Here is a 25,318-nt window from a genome sequence, read left to right on the forward strand (position 1 = left end):
AAGATTGCCTTGTTATTATTAGTGGCTTGTCTTTTTTAGGAATATTTCACTTTCTCTGGTCATAGGAGTAACATGAATTGGAAGACTGTGTCCCGTTTTCTCAGTGGAGGGAGGGAGAGAGGCGGCCTCACCTCCCCTCAAACTGACCATCAGATGCAGACCATCAGTCCAGTAAAACAAAAAAGAAGCAGATTATTACTTAGCTGTGCCTCACAAGCAATACAACAAATGATATATTACCAGTGTGATCATACACCTACATTTTCTAAATATAATTTCAAAATGTTCTGAGAAGAACAACATTGGCAGGGCAATTCAAGCATAGCCAATATGCAGTGATAATGTATTGGGCCTATAGTCTACTGCACAAACCTCATTGCTACATAACTGTTTTTGATTGGTTAATGTTGCATAGGCTTAAATTGTGTTGAAAAAAAATCTGAGCGGTAGATCTCATCTTGCGTTTTGACTCAGAAAGTGATCTGGACTCAGAAAGTGATCTGGACTCAGAAAAGGTTGGTGACCACTGACATAGACAGTAATACAGACCTGCCCAGCAGCTCCAACTTTGTTTGCATAAGACAAAACGTTGCAAAAAAAAAATCTTGAGAAATACTGCACCAAACACCTTAGATGTAAAATTGCGCAACTAAAACGTCCTCGGCAAGAACTTTAAAATTATTTACAGATTTCTTGAGTTATCATAGATTCATTCTGAGGATTTGGTCAGGAAACACTTCCAAGACTGAAATCTCGTTTTTTCTAATGAGCAACAGAAAAACACACATGCCAATCGGTGGCTCTTTAACCTCTCACACTCACATGTTGTTATTAAAGCGGTCACAGCAATGCATAAAACATTTGGCCATGTGCTATTGCAGAATAGAAAACTCTGTTTCCAATTATTTGTGTTATGGTTCTTTCTCATACTCAAGCCTAAAAACCTGCATCAATTAGATGGCTCTCAGCACTTGGCTGCGACAGACAGAACTGATCTCCACAGTAGAGTGTTTTATTCATCAGACTTTACAGAACTACTATTTTCTCATAGAAGTCTTTGGAAGTTCACTTCACTCAGCAAGAACCCTCGCCACCTTGTTCCATATTTACCTCTGGGAGTCTAACTCTAATGTGAGTTTGCAGTGTACTTGATGGAGGGTGTGTCTGTCACTCCAGGCCATGCAGTTACTACGCTGTATAGTCGTGGTCAAAAGTTTTGAGAATGACACAAATACTAATTTTCACAAAGTCTGCTGCCTCAGTTTTGATGATGGCAATTTGCATATACTCCAGAATGTCATGAAGATTTGCCATGAAAATTAACTTAATCCCCCAAAAAACTTTTCCACTGCATTTCAGCCCCAGCTGCCATCATGTCAGTGATTCTCTCATTAACACAGGTGAGAGTGTTGACGAGGACAAGGTGATTGAGTTAGAATAACAGACTGGAAGCTTTAAAAGGAGTGTGGTGATTGAAATCATTGTTCTTCCTCTGTTAACCATGGTTACCTGCAAGGAAACACGTGCCGTCATCATTGCTTTGCACAAAAAGGGCTTCACAGGCAAGGATATTGCTGCTAGTAAGATTGCACCTAAATCAACCATTTATCGGATCATCAAGAACTTCAAGGAGAGAGGTTCAATTGTTGTGAAGAAGGCGTCAGGGCGCCCAAGAAAGTCCAGCAAGCGCCAGGACCGTCTCCTAAAGTTGATTCAGCTGCGGGATCAGGGCACCACCAGTGCAGAGCTTGCTCAGGAATGGCAGCAGGCAGATGTGAGTGCATCTGCACGCACAGTGAGGCGAAGACTTTTGGAGGATGGCCTGGTGTCAAGAAGGGCAGCAAAGAAGCCACTGATCTCCAGAAAAAACATCAGGGACAGACTGATATTCTGCAAAAGGTACAAGGATTGTTTGCATAAACTTAATGTAATTGTCAATGAAAGCTTTTGACACTTATGGAATGCTTGTAATTATACTTCAGTATACTATAGTAACATCTGACAAAAATATCTCATAACACTGAAGCAGCGAACTTTGTGAAGACTAATACTTGTGTCATTCTCAAAACTTTTGACCACGACTGTACAACCCATCTGCTCCTCATTGTTCATTCCATCAGATGAAGACTACATGAGGAGGAGAAGTTACTGTAGATCTGTCATGAACACACAGTCTTAGGGACCTCACTGCAGGACATTTGTCATTGTGTACACTCAGATAAATGATGATGTACTATCCCTAAAAATGTCCCTGTGGTTAGTTCTCCCACGTCCTCACAGTCCTGACATGCTGACAGTGACAGGTCTCTCTCTCTCTCTCTCTCTCTCTCTCTCTCTCTCTCTCTCTCTCTCTCTCTCTCTCTCTCTCTCTCTCTCTCTCTCTCTCTCTCTCTCTCTCTCTCTCTCTCTCTCTCTCTCTCTCTCTCTCTCTCTCTCTCTCTCTCTCTCTCTCTCTCTCTCTCTCTCTCTCTCTCTCTCTCACTCACCTTTATCTCTGTGAATCTCCAGTGATGAAGAGAGAGAATGCTAATTGTCTGTCCAAGCCCCACCTGAGACTAATTTGTCTACTGACACTGTTTCCTGTATGTTTTGACACAATGTGTATTTTCTCATCAGAAGATCAGTTAATAATTTCCTTACCATACTGTAATACCTTGAGCTAAAACTTAACAGTGTTTGGTGGGTCACTGATGAGTCTGCATCATCAACATGTGCACCAAGCACACGTTTTACGAGATAAAAAAAGTAACGCTCGCTGGTACTAATCTAAATCACAGTCAACAGTCAGTCAACAGCACTTGGGAGTCAAGGGGTTTTAATGCACTTCAAATAATTGGATAAAGTAGTTTAACCTTTAAAAAATATATCAATCATGTAATCATGTTGCCAGTCTCTGTCCATCTCTACAGGCCTCTCATTTTCTCTTGAAGCATGCTAAAATTGCCAAGAGAAAATGCTGTCAAGTACTATGGAATAGTGGTAATTGTATCAAAGTACATAATAAATAATTTCTATGGTAATGATTTAGATATCATTTAGCCCTCAGAATTTTTATCTGAAACAATTAACCCTAGTTGAAGCATGTGCATACATTGAATGGGTAAAGTAAGGATAAGATGTCATGCAAAGAAAATATAATAACCACAGAACGATTAGCGTGTATAAGAATGTATTCTTTAAATGAATCCAGTATTTCAGTTTCTAAAGTCCTATCTCAAGATAACAACCTAAGCTTTTCTCATACTGTATCATGTCGAATCAGTTATCCTTAACAGAAATAACATGTTTTCTTTCTGTTCTCATTGGAGCATATTGCTGAACACTTCTCAACATTTGATGAGAGTAACCATACAAATCCACGGCCAATGAGATAAAATGTCAAACAAATGTATTCTCCCAGGCGACTCACAGAGTTAACACTGAAGAACACTGGAACATGTTCTGATCTATATTCTGATCTACTGGCCTCTCTTTAATCCAGGGATAGAGCCCTGTAAACAGCTAGGAGAGATGTCCAGCTGGCCATTACCGGCCCAAAGCTAGTTAGACTAAGACCCTTTAGCCAGCTCAGAAGATGATTTGCGGCTTAGGTTAATTACAAACAGGACTAAGAAGTGTCTTATTAAAACAATGTCACATGGCATTAGGAGAAAATAGAATTAGATGGTCCCAGGGGGAAGTCCTAATCTTATTTTGGATTCCAGTATACGAAGTTAAATCCCACACACAAGTCTGTCACGAGCCATTTACGTTCAGTTAAAGAGGTACATTTGTTCCCTCCTTTCAACGTTTTGTCATGACAGACGTGAGATTCTCTGTGAGAGGGAGGGCATTAAAAGTCAAAGACAGCATTAGCGCCACTCGGAAGATATCTGTGGTTGTCAGTGCATCCAGGGAGAAAGGGAGGACATCTGCTGTCATTCCATGGCTATAAGCCTCATGTTGTGAAGAAGTAGGGTGGTGACTACAGTAGTGGCTGCATAAAGATGGCCTCGCTATAGAAGTTGGCAGCTCAGATACCCCACAGTTCCCAGGGGATTTGGAGAGCACTAAAGCTCAATGGAGCTGAAGATGGGAAGTCATCAAACCAGGCCTCATGCCAGCCCGTCAGCCCACTCAGGACAGTGTCACAGAGGGGAAGCGGCAGCAATCTGAACATGATCGTCTGACTGCCTGGAGGGAGCAGCATAATGGACTGTGACTCCAGCGCCCAGGGTTTCTGAGATTGATGTAGGCATATAAAAGTTTGAAATACTTTTGAGAGATACTTTTTCATAATAACAGTATCTTGAAGACCACTTAGCCTTAGAACAATTAGCGTCAATGTGCTTTCATTATGCTTTCATTAAGTTCATTATGCTTCAATGTTTTTATTTTATTTTATTCAGTAATGTGGAAATGATTCTGAAGTCTACATAAATATACTGTTTTTGTATTTATTATGGATCCCCATTAGTCTTCCTGGGGTCCAGCAACATTAAGGCAGTTAAATACAACTGTAAGTGATGTTGTTATTGTTCTCTTAGCCAGGCTTCTTTAACTACAACTTAGTGATTTGCAAAACGTTCCAAAATGATGGGGTAATGTGTATCGGCCAGCACTGAGATGCAGAGAGGTTGCAGGCACAGGTGAAGCAGCAATATTGATGTTACTCATATTGATGTTACACAGGAAACAGAAACCGCTTGTTTACTACTTGATGTACTGTGGCTGGTTGACAACATGCTCAGTAAGGTTCTCTTAACTATATATCTTTGTCTGTCATGACTACAACACACAGCATATTGAAACAACAGGCTGGTATATTTCTTCATCATACCCATTAGCTGAGAGGCAGGAAATTAAATGACCAGCCTGATGGACCAAGCTGGTCCTGTGGGCCCCTGCCTGGACAGCATTCTCTACCACCTCTCTCTCCACCTTCCCTCTTTGATGGGTGTCTTAGCAATAATAGATGCAACATTCTTTCAGATTACAGACCCAGGATACTCAATGAGACACCTAGAGGGGCAACGCCACTACAACATACTGTACTGTACTACAACATACTGTACTGTACTACAACATACTGTACTGTACTACAACATACTGTACTACCACATACTGTATAAATCTGCCAACTTACTTCCAAAATAGCTTTTTCCAGGGGATCACACAGCCCAAGGCATGACACAGCCTAACATAGTAGTACACGTTTAACCACATTCTATTAGTCACTGTCCAAAATTACAACAAATTATATCTGACAGTCAGGTGTCATCATTAACCTTCCTTAGACGTGGGCCAATTAGACACAAATGGCATCTGTTGATGAAGAACAGTTCAATCTGAGACCAAACCCTGTGAGGACATAGTAGGCTAAGTCCTCTATGGTGTACTCTACAGTCCTCACCAAGATCCTCATTGGCAAATGTCTTGAGGTTGGAGGAGATAGACAGCATGCATTCACTATTCTATTGCTCTTATATACAGCATCAGCTATGGCTGTGGTCTCTCTGGGTCAGAGTAAGTACTGTAGGCTATCAATGTATGTATGTATACAGTACAGTCCACTTCACTGAATATGTGATGAGATGATGAAAGTCTGTGATTGATGTTGTTTTTCTTTAAGGGGCAGAAATATAAATGGGAATATTGTATCAGTGTGGCTCTACATCGCTGATACAAAAATGGACTTAATGAAAGTGTCTATCAGACAGCCCCTCCATTATACCCACTGAGTGGCTCTGCTCTGTCATTGCCTATGGGCCCTGGTCAAAAGTAGTGCACTAAGTAGGGAATAGGGTGCCATTCGGGACGCGGACATTGTCTGAGGCTGCACTAAAATTATATGCACATTTCTTGGTCGAACAATTGCTGTATTGACAGATCATATAAATTATGTTTTTTAGATAAAAGTGTAATTTACACAAATATCTGTCAAACTTTCACAGGCTCTAGTGTCTCTACTAGATAATCTGTAGAAATCTTGTCCATGGAATTATAATTCTCTTGCCCAATTTGCTGGATTCAGTTGACCCAATTCATGGACAATCAATTGTTCTTCCTCTTCTTCAATCTTTGATGAAAAATATTTCATTCTCTCAGCTATAACCCCTATTGATCAGTGCTCAAAATCAATCCCTTTAGTCCCATAAAGATTTAGGTGTACGAAGAGCTGTGAACCATAAAGAGGATGCTTCTAACCTTTTCCTACAATATTTTACCTGAAAACACCTATAATAATGTACTTCTGAGTCCCAAATGGCACCTTATTCCCTATACTGTATAGTGTAAGGGAATAGGAACTCTGGTGAAAAGTAGTGCACTATATAGGGAATAGGGTGCCATTTGGAACGTAGGCTCTGGTGAAAAGTAGTGCACTATATAGGGAATAGGGTGCCATTTGGAACACACCCTACCTCTCTCATACAGTAAATCCCCACCACAGGGAAATTATTTATAGGATGAAATGCAGTTTCTTTCTTTCTCTTGGTTTTATGACTGAGAACAGAAGTGAATAATACTTGGGTTTAGTTGAATTGCTCAGGAAATTACTGGGTATTGTAACTCTGAGCCCAGATAGAGACTTTACCTGATACTGAACAGAAACATCTAAATGCAATTATTCTATTCTATTCTATTCATTATACCTGAAACAAGATTTTACTTTTTCTGAAAATCTTAAAATGAAAAACAGTTAATTGTGGTAAATATCTTATTTTTGTGCATATTTTTTATGCAAAAACACAATATGGGTGTCTGTTGGTCGCCTTGACACCGATAAAATACAAAGGAAGGGAAAGTCGAACCTGACTGCCGTCTGTAAATACCAAATAGCTTGAGTTTGCTCGATAGCAATTACCAGTGCAAGCTCATAGGTGGGTGGCAGGCAATATTTCATTTTCAAAAGTGCTTGTATTGCCAACTCCATCCATTGTCTGGCATTCTTATTACCCTCACTGGTGTCAGAATTTTTTCAGCCAGGAACGAGCGCTCGAGCTTGATTACATCACTTCTTGCAGTGCGCGCGTACTGTATCCACACTGTGCTGCTGCTCTCGAGCGCCTCATTCGGAGTGAGGAGCAAACAGTTGGGCTGTAATCTCTGACTCACAAACGACTTCGAAATACAATCGTCCTTTGGATATTAAAGGATAAAACATGACTTCAAATGAATTCCCTTTGCAGTATCCCAGTTCAAATTCGTCTTGTTTTGGGAGTGGACTGACAGAGGTCAAGGAATGTTCGCAACTAATTGAGTAGCAGAAAGTTGTGAGAAGGTGAGTTTCCATGTAGGGCTGTCTGTAGGCTAATTACCCTGCAATCGTTTTCAGAGTATTTATGTTAATTTGCATATTCTGTTCTGTTATAAATTAAGGCTTTAGGCTACCCAACATGCATTTGCTTAAAAATCTTACTTGAGAAGTGGATTAATTGAATAAGTCTATTGACAATCATTTACAGTAGGCTACTTGTATTATCCCTCTCAAGTGTAGCTTGTAACAGGACAATTATAGTTGACTTGTTTTATATAGTTGACTTGTTTTATGCCTGTTAGAGTGCCTGCGTGTGTGTGTGTGTGCTCTTTCATCCTACATTTGGACATTTTTGTCATTTAGCAGACGGATCTTATCCAGAGCGACTTACAGTGGGCCGTGGGATTTATTTAAGATACTCTTGAAATGTTTAATTGGATTTTGGGATTTGGTTTAAATTGGCTGCATACCTAAGCATAGTAGTTCTCAAAACATACATCCAACTGCAATTTATTCACACTTCAGTCTTTGATTATTTAATTTTTTTAGGAGCTATGCTGATGTACGGTGCCAACATGGGAAAGCTCTTCACAGCAATTGTTATTATGCAGATCTTATGGAGTTGCTCAGGAATACCTGGACAGCAGACATCACCATTTCAATTTACACAAACACTATACAATACCACTATATATGAAAACTCAGCTGCCAAAAGCTATGTAGAATGCCCCATTAAAATGGGAATATACATCACAGACCCATCCTGGGACATTCAATACAAAATAGAATCTGGAGATGGAGAGGCTTTATTCAAGGCTGAAGAGTATGTACTGGGAGACTTCAGTTTCCTGCGAATTAGGACCAAAGGAGGCAGCTCTGCTATACTCAACAGGGAAGTGAAGGAGCACTACTCACTGAGAGTCAAAGCACTAAAATGGAGCACCAACGCTGTCGCTCAAACAAGAGTTCAAGTGCGAGTTCTGGACACCAACGATCTCCGGCCTCTTTTCTCACCAACCTCCTACTCAGTCTCCGTGCCTGAAAACGCTGCCATCAGAACCAGCATCGTGAGAGTTACCGCCACCGATGCCGACATCGGCACAAATGGAGAGTACTATTTCAGCTTGGAAGGAGAACACACCGATATGTTTGCCATTCATCCCACCAGTGGGGTGATTACTCTGATGGCCAGGCTGGATTATGCTGACCGGAGGCTGTTTGAGATGGATGTCTTGGCGGTAGATCGGGGAATGAAACTCTATGGGAGCAGTGGCTTCAGCAGCACAGCCATGCTGACGGTCAGGGTACTGCAGGCCAATGAGCACGCTCCCATCCTCACAGCTGTTCCCTTAGCTCCATCAGACACAGACACGGACCCTACGTACGCTCTAGTAACCGTGGAAGACAATGATCAAGGGCCTAATGGTGAGATAGCATCACTGAGTATAGTAGCTGGGGACCCACTCCAGCAGTTTAGGGCAGTGAGAACCAGCCCTGGTGGAAAAGAATACAGGGTCAAAGCCATTAAGGATGTGGACTGGGATAGTTGTCACTTTGGATGCAATCTTACACTACAGGCCAAGGATAAAGGTAGCCCACCACAGTTCTCCTCAGCTGAAGTCATTAGAGTGAGATCCCCACGTGTTGATGTAAGGGCTCCTACATTTGAAAAAAGCATTTACAGAGTCAACCTGACAGAATTTGCCCCGCCCAACACTTCTGTTGTAATGGTGAGAGCTATGCCAAATCACCCCATGTTAAAATACTCCTTAAAATACCCCAGGATCCAACAGAACACCCATCCTTTCACCATTAATTCAAACACAGGCTTGATCACAACAACTGCAGCTATCCAAGCCGACCGTGCCAGCAAGTATGACTTTGAGGTGATTATTAACCAAGAACAAGCATCAACCAGGGTGGTCATCAATGTGATTGATGTGAATAATAACGCACCAGTTTTTCAGCAACAGTCCTACAAAGGCAATGTCAATGAAAATGTGCCAGTGGGGACCAGCATCCTCACGGTCAGTGCTAGCGACATGGATGAAGGAGAGAATGGTTACGTTACTTACACCATCGCCAATGTAAACCAACCACAGCCTTTCACCATAGATTACTTCACAGGTGTCATCAGCACTGCCAGGGAATTGGACTATGAGAGGATGCCAAGGGTTTACAACCTCAGAGTCAGAGCTTCAGATTGGGGCTCTCCTTTCTGCCGTGAAGTGGAGACTCCAGTTTCTATTACACTCAACAACCTCAATGACAATGAGCCCTTGTTTGAGAAGGTTGACTGTGAAGTGAGCTTACCAAGATACTACAGGGTTGGTGAGCAGATAGCCGCAGTGTCTGCTATCGATGCAGACGACATGGAAGTGGTTCAGTATGTAATCATAGATGGTAACCACCTTGGTCTTTTTGAGTTGACACCAGACACTGGGGTGTTATCACTAAAATTGCCTTTACATGATGGCAAGGCTGCAAGGTTGACCTTTCACTCCTTACAAATTAGTGCCAACGATGGTGAGACATTAAGTAAGCCAATGTTTGTGAACATCACAGTCCTGTCTGGTTCAGGAGCCGTCTTCGAACAGTGTGTCGATACAGGACTGGTTGGGCGTCTGGCTGAGAAGCTGCTTCTTGGCACCAAGCTCCAATCTCAAAGGGAGAGTGAAGATCATTTTGAGGACATTCATTCAATCAATAATTATTCTCCTCGCTTTGTGGACTCTACTCCTAATGTCATTGAGGTTAAAGAGGACCTACCAGTTGGAATGAGGATAGCTCATCTAAGTGCCATAGACTCAGACAGTGGCTTCAGTGGAACATTGATGTTTGTTATATCTGGAGGAGATGTTGAAAGTTGTTTCATGATTGAAATGGACACTGGTTGGCTAAAGATTATGGAGCCGTTAGACAGAGAAATAACGGATCAATATACTCTCAACATCACTGTGTATGATCTGGGAATACCACAGCGGTCAGCATCACATGTCTTACAGATCAATGTCTTGGATTCAAATGACAACAGCCCAAACTTCCTCCAGAATAGCTACTCTGTATCGATAAGGGAGGATACAGACGTCGGAACAGCGGTCATTCAGGTTGATGCCACAGATAAAGATTCAGGGGCCAACGGAATCATCAGGTATTCATTGATGGCTGAGTCCGATCACTTTGTCATAGATGACCAGACGGGAGTGGTGAAGGTTAAAAGTCCATTGGACCGGGAGCTCCACCCAACAATTATCCTAAAAGTTGTGGCCTGTGATCAGGCAGTTGATGAACCTCAGATGATTTCTACAGTATCTCTGAAGGTAGTGTTAGAGGATGTCAATGACAACCCTCCTAGGTTTTTCCCCCTCCACCAGCGCGTGAAGGTGCGGGAGGATCTCCCGGTAGGGGCGGTGGTGGTCTGGCTACAGGCCCATGACCCTGACCAAGGTCAGTCTGGACAGGTCCATTTCAGCCTGCTGGACGATGGAGATGGAGACTTTGATGTTGATAAAACAAACGGTGCTGTTCGTATATTAAGGACCCTGGACTTTGAGAGGAGACCGGTGTATAACCTGACCGCCAGAGCCAAGGATAAAGGGAAACCTGAGTCGTTGTCCTGCACCTGTTTTATTGAAATCTCCATAGTAGATGTGGATGAGAATCTGCACCAGCCTCAGTTTGCCTCTTTTGTGGATAAGGGAAGTGTGAGAGAAGATGCTCCTATTGGCACAACTATAATGACAGTTACAGCACAGGACAATGACCAAGGTAGAGATGGAAAAATACAGTATTCTATAAGGGACGGATCAGGCCTCGGATTATTCACCATAGATGAAGAGAGTGGTAAGAGATTCCTTCTTTTTAAAATGATTTTCCCATAAAAAAATTATCACCTTTAACCCTAACCCTGCTATAGCATTGAAATGTACTATATATTGCATGTTGTAACCAGGTGGATGCAAAAATGGTCTTCATATATTTTCTTGTTTGGCCAAAACATTTGTCCCTTTAGGCCAACACAACCCTTTATCACTGAGGTATTTAAAACCTGGTTATTCTTGAACTTACTTTGCATTTTCAATGATGTTTTTGACTTATGTCTGGACTTTCAGCTTGTAACGTTTGCTATGTAAAGTAGAGAGCAGAGAGCTGGGATCTCGAGCCATGTGAGAGACCAGAGTTCCCAGTGATGCCTTGCTCAGTGGAAGCTCAGCCCAAACTGTGACTGACATGAAAAATGCATCTTCTCTTTCTCCTCTTAGGTGTCATACAGACACAGGAGCTTTTAGACCATGAGACCACCAATCGTTACTGGCTGACTATCTATGGCACCGACCTAGCTGTGGTGCCTCAGTCGGCATTTATGGAGGTCTACATTGAGGTTAGTTTATTGTTGAATTGTGTTCTTTTTTGTCTATGTCCCTCTTGTGTATTTATCTTAATGCACACACTGTAGCACTTTGCGATTGTTTTTCAATGACATCCGTGTTACAAATCAAATGTATGATTATTTATTATTCAGGTTGAAGATGTCAACGACAACGCGCCACAGACCTCCGAGCCTGTCTATTACCCTGATGTCATGGAGAATTCCCCCAAGGATGTATCTGTTATCCAGGTCCATACTTCTAGACATACTTTTAAAGAAGCACTTTTATAAACTTCCACTGTCCTCCAAGAGTTGCTGAATGTTCTCTTCTCTTCTGTTATCCAGGTGGAGGCTGTGGACCCTGACTCTGGAAACAGTGACCAGGTCTACTATAAGATAACCAGCGGGAACCCACAGGGATTCTTCAGCATCGACCACCAGACTGGTGAGATCCTAAACACTATTCGTTAATATTTATGCTTTGTATTGTTACAGACTGAACTTTGTGTGGGACTGTCCTATTGCGTCATCATGTTTAACTGATTTTAGCCAAAGTGTTGTACTTTTCATTATACTGTAAACCATTTGATGTCATAACAAGCGCAACATCCCTGAATATTTCTTCACAGTAGGCTAATTTAAACATGAACATTTTCAGTTTGCATAGACATCACACTCAGTACGAACTTTTCTCATGGAAGCGCTCCTGTTATGCAAAGTTTTATGGCAAGCACTCCCTGTAAAGTAAATCTAACATTGCTAGTCCGTTGTAGAGACAGTGTTGCTGTCTGTCTAGCATATATCTCTGTGTTTCATGTCAGTGTCAGCTGGGTGACCCTGGTCCCAGATCTGTATGTGCTTGTTTAGCCAACTCCTTGTTATGTCATGAAACAGTCAGAGGACTTGGCTAATGCAAATACAGATCTGGGACCAGGCTAGAGCTTGATGGCCACAACATGTCATTTAGTTTATTTCTAACACTACACTACTTTCTGTTGTTCCCATGAGAAAGCCCTTGTGCACCCAGACAACAGGGTTTACTGCCCATGAGAAAGCCCTTGTGCACCCAGACAACAGGGTTTACTGCCCATGAGAAAGCCCTTGTGCACCCAGCCAACAGGGTTTACTGCCCATGAGAAAGCCCTTGTGCACCCAGCCAACAGGGTTTACTGCCCATGAGAAAGCCCTTGTGCACCCAGCCAACAGGGTTTACTGCCCATGAGAAAGCCCTTGTGCACCCAGCCAACAAGGTTTACTGCCCATGCGAAAGCCCTTGTGCCCCCAGCCAACAGGGTTTCACTGTAAATCAATCAATTTCATACCACTGCACACACAGCCAGTGGATGCGTCCCCAATGGCACCCTATTCCCTATATAGTGCACTTACTTTTGACCAGGGCTCTGATCAAAAGGAGTGCACTATGTAGGTAATAGGGTGCTATTTGGGACGCAAACAGTATCAGGTTTTAGCTACCAAAGTTTTTGTTCTGAAGAGAACAATTTCAGCATTTTTTCAAAGAAAGACCCTGTGGAGAACAGATCCAGCCAAGCAGGAAATGGATACCTCCTCTAACAACTTCCAGACAGTCCTACTGTAGTCTGTAGACCTATCATAGGTTACATTTGTTACATTTACATTTTAGTCATTTAGCGACTTACAGTTAGTTAGTGAGTACATACATTTTTCATACTGGCCCCCCGTGGGAATCGAACCCACAACCCGGCATTGCAAACGCCATGCTCTACCAACTGAGCTACACGGGGCCTATCCTTAGCTACAGTATTAGAATATATTTTCCCTCTTGGCTTATTTATTTTATACTATAACTGTTGAGAAGAATGAGTTACTTCCATTATGTCATTATTTAATTACTTCATTGTTAAGTCAAGTAGTAATCAAGAACCTTCCCAGCCCTATGTTGTTGTGGACTTTCCCCCTCCATAACCTGTGTAGCTCAGTTGGTAGAGCATGGCGTTTGCAACACCAGGGTTGTGGGTTCGATTCCCACGGGGGGCCAGTATGAAAATGTATGCACTCACAAACTATAAGTCGCTCTGGATAAGAGTGTCTGCTAAAATGTAATAACTAACATAATGCTATGCTATCAACAGGCTTGGGTTACAAAATGTATTTTTTCCCCCTGCTAATCATACATAGCACACAAAACAGCCATCTTTTATGTGGTTTCAATGGGCAAGGAGCCTCCACATTCAACCTAACAAGCATCCCGTTAAGTCTTGGGAAACAGAACCGTTTTCCTTTCCTCAGAAGATGGCACAAACTGGTTGTAATGGAAGTGGTTAATTTCTTTGGGTTTATGTGCATGGATTTGTGTAAAAAAAACCTGTGTTTATGGCCTAGTGTTTAAGGACCATATATAAAGTAGAACATGCCTGATGGTCTATTCCAGCTCCTCAGGGCTGGGTGGAGCTACATGTACTGAGTACAAAACAGAAACATTCTACAGTATGCCTCTGAAACATACCCATGTTTATTTGCTTTGAATAACGTTAACTCACATTGTCAGTGATGCAAATGGGAGTTTTGCAAGAACACAGGAGTATCTTACATGTAGATCATGACTGTATTAATACAGTCTGTGTTTGATGTCTGTCCTGACAGGTTTGGTGACAACCACTTCCAGAAAACTGGACAGAGAGCAGCAAGAGGAACATACGCTGGAGGTGAACATCTTTTATATGTAGTGTAATCCTATTGGAAATCAATGTCCAATTTATCAAAATATGAATATCTAACATACTGTAAAAGTGACACCTAATGCTTGCATGACCCCTCCCCTCCTCCCCCACACCCAGATCACAGTAACAGACAAAGGCGTCCCAGCCAGGTCCACCGCTGTCCGGGTGGTGGTGAGGGTGCAGGATGAGAATGACAACACCCCACAGTTCCTGGAGAAGATCTATAAGGTCCAGCTCCCAGAGAGGGACAGGGACAGGTCAGAGAGGGAAAGACCAACAGAGAGGAGGGGGGTTGCTAAGAAAGAGCCCATCTACAGAGTGATCGCCTCTGACAGAGACACGGGCCCCAACGCTGAGGTCTCTTACAGCATCGAGGGGGGAGACGAGCAGGGGAGGTACTTCATCGAACCCAAAACTGGCCATGTGTTCTCCAGAGAGGTCGTCTCGGCAGGACAGAATGACATCCTTACAGTAAGTCTGTACAGCTTGTTGCAGTAGCTACTGTGGTATTACATCTGTTTAACAATGAGATGTATTAAATCATCTATCATATCTATATATCCATTCAACACCAGCCTGCTGCTTCAAACATTGTGCTTAAATATGAACTAGTTAAAGACATGCAGTAAGTCTGCTCAACATGCTACTGATGTATAACGTGTATTAAGTCTGCTCAACATGTTACTGATGTATAACATGTGTATTAAGTCTGCTCAACATGCTACTGATGTATAACATGTGTATTAAGTCTGCTCAACATGCTACTGATGTATAACATGTGTATTAAGTCTGCTCAACATGTTACTGATGTATAACATGTGTATTAAGTCTGCTCAACATGTTACTGATGTATAACATGTGTATTAAGTCTGCTCAACATGCTAGTGATGTACAACATGTGTATTAAGTCTGCTCAACATGCTACTAATGTATAACATGTATATTAAGGCAACACCTTAAGTCTTTGTGTTTATAACCCAGTTATTATCACCTGCGTTCCCATGTTGTGTGTTTTCCCAGATTAAAGTGGTGGACAACGGGAGACCCCAAAGGTCCTCTACCTGTCGGCTGCACATTGAGTGGATCATGAGGCCTGAGCCCTCCTCTGAGCCCCTGGTGTTTGAAGAGACCTCCCTCACCTTCTCTGTCATGGAGACTGACCCAGTGGCTCACATAGTGGGGGTCATCTCCACCCAGCCCAGAGACTCACCTGTCTGGTTCCAAATCACAGGTAACCAGTAACATACATTAGGATTTACAGACTCACCTGTCTGGTTCCAAATCACATGTATCCAGTAACAATAATTAGGGTTTACAGACTAACCAGTCTGGTTCCAAATCACAGGTAACCAGTAACACACATTAGGGCTTACAGACTCACCTGTCTGGTTCCAAATCACAGGTAACCAGTAACACACATTAGGGCTTACAGACTCACCTGTCTGGTTCCAAATCACAGGTAACCAGTAACACACATTTGTTTTTCCAGACTCACCTGTCTGCATTGAAATTACAGGAACCCAGCATTAATCCTTTCCAATGCAGAACATGTGTGAATGTGAATGTCGGTTACTATTGTTGATATCACTATTATTCTGTAGCTGAGCTGCTGTGTTGAAGTCTTTAGGCTTACTTTCCTAAAGACTTGCTAGGTAACAGCCCCTGTTAGAAGTAAGGCTTGCTAGGTAACAACCCCTGTTAGAAGTAAGGCTTGCTAGGTAACATCCCCTGTTAGAAGTAAGGCTTGTTAGATAACAGCCCCTGTTAGAAGTAAGGCTTGCTAGGTAACAACCCCTGTTAGAAGTAAGGCTTGCTAGGTAACATCCCCTGTTAGAAGTAAGGCTTGTTAGATAACAGCCCCTGTTAGAAGTAAGGCTTGCTAGGTAACAACCCCTGTTAGAAGTAAGGCTTGCTAGGTAACATCCCCTGTTAGAAGTAAGACTTTCTAGGTAACAACCCCTGTTAGAAGTAAGGCTTGCTAGGTAACAACCCCTGTTAGAAGTAAGACTTTCTAGGTAACAGTTCCTGATAAAAGTAAGGCTTGTTAGATAACAACCCCTGTTAGAAGTAAGGCTTGCTAGGTAACAACCCCTGTTAGAAGTAAGACTTTCTAGGTAACAGTTCCTGATAAAAGTAAGGCTTGTTAGGTATCAGCCCCTGTTAGAAGTAAGGCTTGCTAGGTAACAGCCCCTGTTAGAAGTAAGGCTTGCTAGGTAACAGCCCCTGTTAGAAGTAAGGCTTGCTAGGTAACAGCCCCTGTTAGAAGTAAGGCTTGCTAGGTAACAGCCCCTGTTAGAAGTAAGGCTTGCTAGGTAACAGCCCCTGTTAGAAGTAAGGCTTGCTAGGTAACAGCCCCTGTTAGAAGTTAGTCTTGCTAGGTAACAGCCCCTGGAGGAAGTTGTTCACTTTTCTTTATCTTTAACTTTGCTCCTGCACTAATTAGCTGTCCTTCAACTGACAACTTGCTCTCTCTTCTGTTTTGCTCCTCCATTCCAACCCTCCTCTTTCTCTCACCCTCTGCGGATTTCTCTTTAATTGGCAAGGAGACATGCACGCTAAAGAAGTGTTTCACATCGCTCAAATGGCTTGCGACTTGACGTGTTCTACAGAATGTATCTGCTGCAGAGATTACCCAGATCTTGTTATCTACCTCCTGTTCTTTGTTAGGCTGTATGATGCTTTCTCAGAATGCCGAACTTGTACTGATTTCATAGAAAAATGTTTTGACATTTTTCCACTCTTTTGTGGTGTTGTTATCAAATATAATAAGATTAAATTGGATTATATGGGTTTAGATGGGTTTTCTCTTAAGCATAGAAGACAATGCATCCTAAAGCCCTGTATGTCTCCTGTTGAGAGAAAGGGAAACGTTAATTTAATCCACTGTCACTTCTCATTACACTGATAACAGGTGGCAACGCTGACAGCCGCTTCGATGTGGGCAAGGACAGTGGAACCGTCATTTTAGTGAAACCCCTCCGTGCAGAACCCAAATCAAATTACAGCCTGACAGTGGAGGCAACAGATGGAAACAGTTACATCAGTACCCAGGTAATTCACAACACTGAAAAACACAGGACTAAATTGATTTTTTTCCAGATAACTCCTTCCATATTGGTGCCATGCTAGCATCCAGGGAATGCCGTTGACTTGTCACACTGCCGTATGACAAACTTATTTTAAATGATTCAGATATATTGTAAAGCAGGGGTCGGCATGCTGGCCAAAACCGGCCCGTAAAGGGATTATTTGGGGGGCAACGTTTTTAGTAAACAAATAAATAAATTTGACTGTCAAATCACCATGATTTCAGCAAAAAAAATATTTTAATTTATAAAATCTGTTCCCAAGTATTCCAACGAATATAAAAAGAGGCGTGATCGTGTCTCAATGTAATCAAGGTACGAAATGATTGTTATTTTCAAATACAACTTATTTTTGGGCTTAGTTGTGGTCAATTTGCAGTGTACAAATTATTATAATTATGTTGCGTCCCCCCAACCATCTGCTCAGACAAAAACCAGCCCACGGCTGAATCTATACTGAACAAAAATATAAACGCAGCATGCAACAATTTCAACGTATTTACTGAGTTACAGTTCATATAAGGAAATCAGTCAATTGAAATAAATAAATTAGGTCCTAATCTATGGATTTCACATGACTGGGCAGGGGTGTAGCCACTTGGGAGCCAAGTCGGTGCACTGCCAATCAGAATTAGTTTTTCCCCACAAAAGGGTGTTATTACAGACAGAAATACTCCTCAGTTTCATCAGCTGTCTGGGTAGCTGGTCTCAAGACGAACCTGCGTGTGAAGCCGGATGTGGAGGTCCTGAGCTGGCGTGGTTACTTGTGGTCTGCGGTTGTGAGGCCGGTTGGACGTACTGCCAAATTCTCTGAAACTATGTTTTTAGAGAAATTAACATTAAATTCTCTGGCAACAGCTCTGGTGGACATTCCTGCAGTCAGCATGCCAATTGCAAGCTCCCTCAAAACTTGAGACATCTGTGGCATTGTGTTGTGCACCTGTGTAATGATCATGCCGTTTAATCAGTTTCTTGATATACCACACCTGTCAGGTGGATGGATTATTTTGTCAAAGGAGAAATACTCACTAACAGGGATGTTAACAAATTTGTGCACAACATTTGAGAGAAATAAGCTTTTTGTGTATATGGAACATTTCTGGGATCTTTTATTTCAGCTCATGAAACTTGGGACCAACACTTTACATGTTGCGTTCATATTTTTGTTCAGTATAGTTGCCTACCCCTGGTGTAAAATGTGTTAATGCAATGCATCGGTGATGACTGACGTTAGGGAATCAAACAGTAGAAACACTAGCTATAATGTTGTGGGTAACATTTCGTATTCTGCACACATTACCTTGAGATCAAGGCAATTTTATCTAGGTATAGTTTGTGTTGAGTGATCTGCACCAAATACATATACCTCCTTGTTGCTATAGCCACAACATCCTCAGGCCACCCATGTGTGCTTGTTGTTGGTGGAGGATTTGGAGGTGTGTGTGTGTGTGTGTGTGTGCTTGTGTGTGTTTTTGCATGCATGTGTGTATACACATACAGTTGAAGTCAGAAGTTTACATACACCTTAGCCAAATACATTTAAACTCAGTTTTTCACAATTCCTGACATTTAATCCTAGTTAAAATTCCCTGTCTTAGGTCAGTTAGGATCACCACTTTATTTTAAGAATGTGAAATGTCAGAATAATAGTAGAGAGAATGATTTATTGCAGCTTTTATATCTTTCATCACATTCCCAGTGTATTTGGTAGCATTGCCTTTAAATTGTTTAACTTGGGTCAAACGTTTCGGGTAGCCTTCCACAAGCTTCCCACAATAAGTTGGGTGAATTTTGGCCCATTCCTCCTGACAAAGCTGGTGTAACAGGTTTGTAGGCCTCTTTGCTCGCACACGCTTTTTCAGTTCTGCCCACACAGACCAGAGCCCTGGTCAAAAGTAGTGCACTACATTAGGGATAGGGTGTCATCTGGGACACACACGTGGCCTTCATATGGTTTTAAAGAGCCAGGTTTAGAGAATTGTTTACCCAAGCGGTTTTATCGCAATCTAGACATCTGCCAAACACCCAATCATTTTCTTCATTTGTTTGTTTGTAGCAGCGTTTTCTCTAAAAAGCACATTTATTTTTGGGCAATTTCTACCTCAGTAAAACACTACCATATGTTACTGCTCTTAATGCCGTTGAGTCACATCTCTTTCCCCTCTCATGTGGGTTTATGGGGTATGGCACTAATGTTGAAAAAAGCTACAGTCCCAAAATATTGGACATTCAAACAAGATTTTAGAAGTGAACACTTTTAGTGCTGATTCCACACAGGAAACAAGGGAAGACTATTTTAACTACAAAAGTGTAATGCATGACAGCAATGAACATGTCCGCCCTTAAAGCTTACTGTTTTTCTTTTGGGGGGGGGGGGGGGGGGTAGATCAGCTTAATATTGCAGATAGATTGTAACTTCCATCAATGTAATTGTCTGCATCACTTCCAATCCCCCACGTTTTTTAATATATATACATATATATATATATATATATATATATATATACATATATTTCTGTTTGGCTGTTAATTTTACATTATCAATAGAAAAAAAATCTCTACAATTAGCTTCAGTTAGAGGAGATGGAGGCGACTGAAACGAAAACATATGCTTAAAGTACCTTGTTTCCTCCTTCAAAACATAATTAGGTGAATCATGGGTTACTCCGTCAATTGTAACCAGTTTCATTAAATTATTTTTGGTAGCATTCCTATGTTGAAGATTTAAAAATAATTTGGTGCATTTTTCCCCATATTCCATCCAGTTTGCTTTATTTTTTATAATATATTACACTTGATCTTTCTTGAATAAGTTTCTCCATTTCTTTTTGTTTTTCCTCTAATTTATTCTGAGCCTCTATGTTACAGTTTTTATTGCCATCTATCTGTTCTGTTAGACTTTCTATTTCCTTTGTTAGTATAAACTATTTTGACCTAAATTGCTTTTGTTTTCGAGATGAGTACTGAATTGCATGGCCTCTAAAGGCACATTTTAAAGGTGTCCCATACAATAAGGGGATTTGCTGTACCTATGTTATGTCGAAAAAAGTCAGTTATAAATTACTTTGTCCTAGTTAAAAATAAATTATCATCCAATAGGCTTTGATTAAATTTCCAATATCCTCGCCCACGTGGAAATTCAGTAAGAGTAATGTACAGTGGGGAGAACAAGTATTTGATACACTGCCGATTTTGCAGGTTTTCCTACTTCCAAAGCATGTAGAGGTCTGTAATTTTTATCATAGGTACACTTAAACTGTGAGAGACGGAATCTAAAACAAAAATCCAGAAAATCACATTGTATGATTTTTAAGTAATTAATTTGCATTTTATTGCATGACATAAGTATTTGATACATCAGAAAAGCAGAACTAAATATTTGGTACAGAAACCTTTGTTTGCAATTACAGAGATCATACGTTTCCTGTAGGTCTTGACCAGGTTTGCACACACTGCAGCAGGGATTTTGGCCCACTCCTCCATACAGACCTTCTCCAGATCCTTCAGGTTTCGGGGCTGTCGCTGGGCAATACAGACTTTCAGCTCCCTCCAAAGATTTTCTATTGGGTTCAGGTCTGGAGACTGGCTAGGCCACTCCAGGACCTTGAGATGCTTCTTACGGAGCCACTCCTTAGTTGCCCTGGCTGTGTGTTTCGGGTCGTTGTCATGCTGGAAGACCCAGCCACGACCCATCTTCAATGCTCTTACTGAGGGAAGGAGGTTGTTGGCCAAGATCTCGCGATACATGGCCCCATCCATCCTCCCCTCAATACGGTGCAGTTGTCCTGTCCCCTTTGCAGAAAAGCATCCCCAAAGAATGATGTTTCCACCTCCATGCTTCACGGTTGGGATGGTGTTCTTGGGGTTGTACTCATCCTTCTTCTTCCTCCAAACACGGCGAGTGGAGTTTAGACCAAAAAGCTCTATTTTTGTCTCATCAGACCACATGACCTTCTCCCATTCCTCCTCTGGATCATCCAGACAGTCATTGGCAAACTTCAGATGGGCCTGGACATGCGCTGGCTTGAGCAGGGGGACCTTGCGTGCGCTGCAGCATTTTAATCCATGACGGCGTAGTGTGTTACTAATGGTTTTCTTTGAGACTGTGGTCCCAGCTCTCTTCAGGTCATTGACCAGGTCCTGCCGTGTAGTTCTGGGCTGATCCCTCACCTTCTTCATGATCATTGATGCCCCACGAGGTGAGATCTTGCATGGAGCCCCAGACCGAGGGTGATTGACCGTCATCTTGAACTTCTTCCATTTTCAAATAATTGCGCCAACAGTTGTTGCCTTCTCACCAAGCTGCTTGCCTATTGTCCTGTAGCCCATCCCAGCCTTGTGCAGGTCTACAATTTTATCCCTGATGTCCTTACACAGCTCTCTGGTCTTGGCCATTGTGGAGAGGTTGGAGTCTGTTTGATTGAGTGTGTGGACAGGTGTCTTTTATACAGGTAACGAGTTCAAACAGGTGCAGTTAATACAGGTAATGAGTGGAGAACAGGAGGGCTTCTTAAAGAAAAACTAACAGGTCTGTGAGAGCCGGAATTCTTACTGGTTGGTAGGTGATCAAATACTTATGTCATGCAATAAAATGCAAATTAATTACTTAAAAATCATACAATGTGATTTTCTGGATTTTTGTTTTAGATTCCGTCTCTCACAGTTGAAGTGTACCTATGATAAAAATTACAGACCTCTACATGCTTTGGAAGTAGGAAAACCTGCAAAATCGGCAGTGTATCAAATACTTGTTCTCCCCACTGTATATGGCAATTATATGATGGTCCGACCGCATTCTGTCCCCTATCAACACCTTTTTAACTTTTGGTGCCATCGAGAATGAGATAAGAAAGAAGTCAAGACGACTAGCTTGATTGAGTCTCTGCCATGTACAGTGGGGAGAACAAGTATTTGATACACTGCCGATTTTGCAGGTTTTCCTACTTACAAGCATGTAGAGGTCTGTAATTTTTATCATAGAAAATCACATTGTGTGATTTTTAAGTAATTCATTTGCATTTTATTGCATGACATAAGTATTTGATACATCAGAAAAGCAGATCTTAATATTTGGTACAGAAACCTTTGTTTGCAATTACAGAGATCATACGTTTCCTGTAGGTCTTGACCAGGTTTGCACACACTGCAGCAGGGATTTTGGCCCACTCCTCCATACAGACCTTCTCCAGATCCTTCAGGTTTTGGGGCTTTCTCTGGGCAATACAGACTTTTAGCTCCCTCCAAAGATTTTCTATTGGGTTCAGGTCTGGAGACTGGCTAGGCCACTCCAGGACCTTGAGATGCTTCTTACGGAGCCACTCCTTAGTTGCCCTGGCTGTGTGTTTCGGGTCGTTGTCATGCTGAAAGACCCAGCCACGACCCATCTTCAATGCTCTTACTGAGGGAAGGAGGTTGTTGGCCAAGATCTCGCAATACATGGCCCCATCCATCCTCCCCTCAATACGGTGCAGTCGTCCTGTCCCCTTTGCAGAAAAGCATCCCCAAAGAATGATGTTTCCACCTCCATGCTTCACGGTTGGGATGGTGTTCTTGGGGTTGTACTCATCCTTCTTCTTCCTCCAAACACGGCGAGTGGAGTTTAGACCAAAAAGCTCAATTTTTGTCTCATCAGACCACATGACCTTCTCCCATTCCTCCTCTGGATCATCCAGATGGTCATTGGCAAACTTCAGACGGGCCTGGACATGCGCTGGCTTGAGCAGGGGGACCTTGCGTGCGCTGCAGGATTTTAATCCATGACGGCGTAGTGTGTTACTAATGGTTTTCTTTGAGACTGTGGTCCCAGCTCTCTTCAGGTCATTGACCAGGTCCTGCTGTGTAGTTCTGGGCTGATCCCTCACCTTCCTCATGATCATTGATGCCCCACGCGGTGAGATCTTGCATGGAGCCCCAGACCGAGGGTGATTGACCGTCATCTTGAACTTCTTCCATTTTCAAATAATTGCGCCAACAGTTGTTGCCTTCTCACCAAGCTGCTTGCCTATTGTCCTGTAGCCCATCCCAGCCTTGTGCAGGTCTACAATTTTATCCCTGATGTCCTTACACAGCTCTCTGGTCTTGGCCATTGTGGAGAGGTTGGAGTCTGTTTGATTGAGTGTGTGGACAGGTGTCTTTTATACAGGTAACGAGTTCAAACAGGTGCAGTTAATACAGGTAATGAGTGGAGAACAGGAGGGCTTCTTAAAGAAAAACTTAACAGGTCTGTGAGAGCTGGAATTCTTACTGGTTGGTAGGTGATCAAATACTTATGTCATGCAATAAAATGCAAATTAATTACTTAAAAATCATACAATGTGATTTTCTGGATTTTTGTTTTGGATTCCGTCTCTCACAGTTGAAGTGTACCTATGATAACAATTACAGACCTCTACATGCTTTGTAAGTAGGAAAACCTGCAAAAATCGGCAGTATATCAAATACTTGTTCTCCCCACTGTATATCTCACTAGATCAGGACATTTAAGCCTCCATATATCTACTAGTTCTAATGTATCCATGACATTCACGATTTCCTTAAGAGCATGTGGGTGATTGTTTGTGGTGTGATTTCCTTTACGGTCCATTGAGCTATTTAAAACAGTATTATAATCCCCCACCATAATAATATTGTCTTGAATTGCTTGCAGGGTTGATAATTTATTATATATATTGTCAAAGAAGTGTGGATCATCATTATTTGGTCCGTAAATGTTAATGAGCCATATCTGTTTATTATAATAAATAATCCATCCTCCTTGTGTATCTATTTGGACAATGTGCACATTCGGATCGAAAATACTATTAATTAATATCATCACCCCTTTTGAATTTATTTGCCCATGGGAGAAGTATATTTAGCCCCCCCATTCCTTTTTCCCGCAACTTCATCTAGAATTGTTGAATGAGTTTCCTGTAAACAATAGATATTATATTCCTTCTCTTTGAGCCATTTAAATATTGTTCTTCTTTTGTTATTATCAGCTAAGCCATTACAATTATAACTGGCTATACTTATTTCACCATACACCATAATGAGATACAAGTTTGAAGTCTATTTATCATTATATATGTTTGTAAATTTACCAATAAAAAATACCGTAATGATTGAGTGTCCATATAGCTGTACCATGATATTTGCATTGCTACTAAGTATTGTCATCCCAGTGACAATTGCTACTAATTGTTCTCCACTAATTCCCCCGCTAAAGCCCCTCCCCATCCCAAGTTGAGCCGTCATCCCAGTGATCGGCATCCCACCCACATCCCTCCGGATCCCTAGGGCCCCGAGAGGCCAGGACCCATCCATCGAAAACAGCACACAGTGCCACGCACAAAACAGAAGCAGATTAACCGCCAAAAGCATTTCCAATGCTGTCACCTCTATATAGAACTATTTAAAAATATATATCTATTCAAATATCTTGCATATCTTATTTTCCATAATTATCAATTAATATGCGTAATAATGTCAGCAGTTCATGCGTGGGATTTTAACATATAACCCGGATTGCCATTGTATTACATTTAATTTATTGACAAGCAATTATTATCCTAGCAAATAATGACTGTGGTCCATCCCATACCCCCCCCAACATCTCCACCCCCCCACAACAGATGCCGGACAAACACACACGCACATACTCACATACTCCAACACACTCAACCCCCCTCCTCCACAATCCACTATAAAATCAGTTACTCAACGGTTGTTATATCCCAGAGCCCAACTCAAGAAAGGACCTGATTTACGAGTGCACATACAGTTACAGCTGATTGAGAAAGCATGCAAGATTGAGCAGAAATTGACAACAATGTGAGATTTGATTAATCTACTTAATCTATGTCAAGTCCTAGGTGATGGAGATCAGATCCACCCTCTTCACCTGAGACACAAACACTCTGGTCCCCCGTTGTAACCATTTTTCCCA

The 25,318-nt window shown here is 41.9% G+C and overlaps 1 protein-coding gene across 1 annotated transcript in view; it reads left to right on the forward strand.

Moving 5' to 3' along the window:
* Positions 1-25,318, forward strand: part of fat1b (FAT atypical cadherin 1b) — a gene marked incomplete at both ends in the record, with an annotated part of 86,446 nt that overhangs the window by 15,519 nt on the left and 45,609 nt on the right. Inside the window, 8 exons of the mRNA XM_084146998.1 lie at positions 7,787-11,080; positions 11,500-11,618; positions 11,760-11,855; positions 11,952-12,051; positions 14,229-14,290; positions 14,423-14,776; positions 15,326-15,536; positions 17,217-17,356. Coding sequence (XP_084003124.1) covers positions 7,787-11,080; positions 11,500-11,618; positions 11,760-11,855; positions 11,952-12,051; positions 14,229-14,290; positions 14,423-14,776; positions 15,326-15,536; positions 17,217-17,356 — 4,376 coding nt within the window. The remainder of the gene's footprint in view (positions 1-7,786; positions 11,081-11,499; positions 11,619-11,759; positions 11,856-11,951; positions 12,052-14,228; positions 14,291-14,422; positions 14,777-15,325; positions 15,537-17,216; positions 17,357-25,318) is intronic.

The sequence above is a fragment of the Coregonus lavaretus genome (genome assembly GCF_964263955.1).
Source record: "Coregonus lavaretus genome assembly, chromosome: 29".
Taxonomy (NCBI): Eukaryota; Metazoa; Chordata; class Actinopteri; order Salmoniformes; family Salmonidae; genus Coregonus; species Coregonus lavaretus.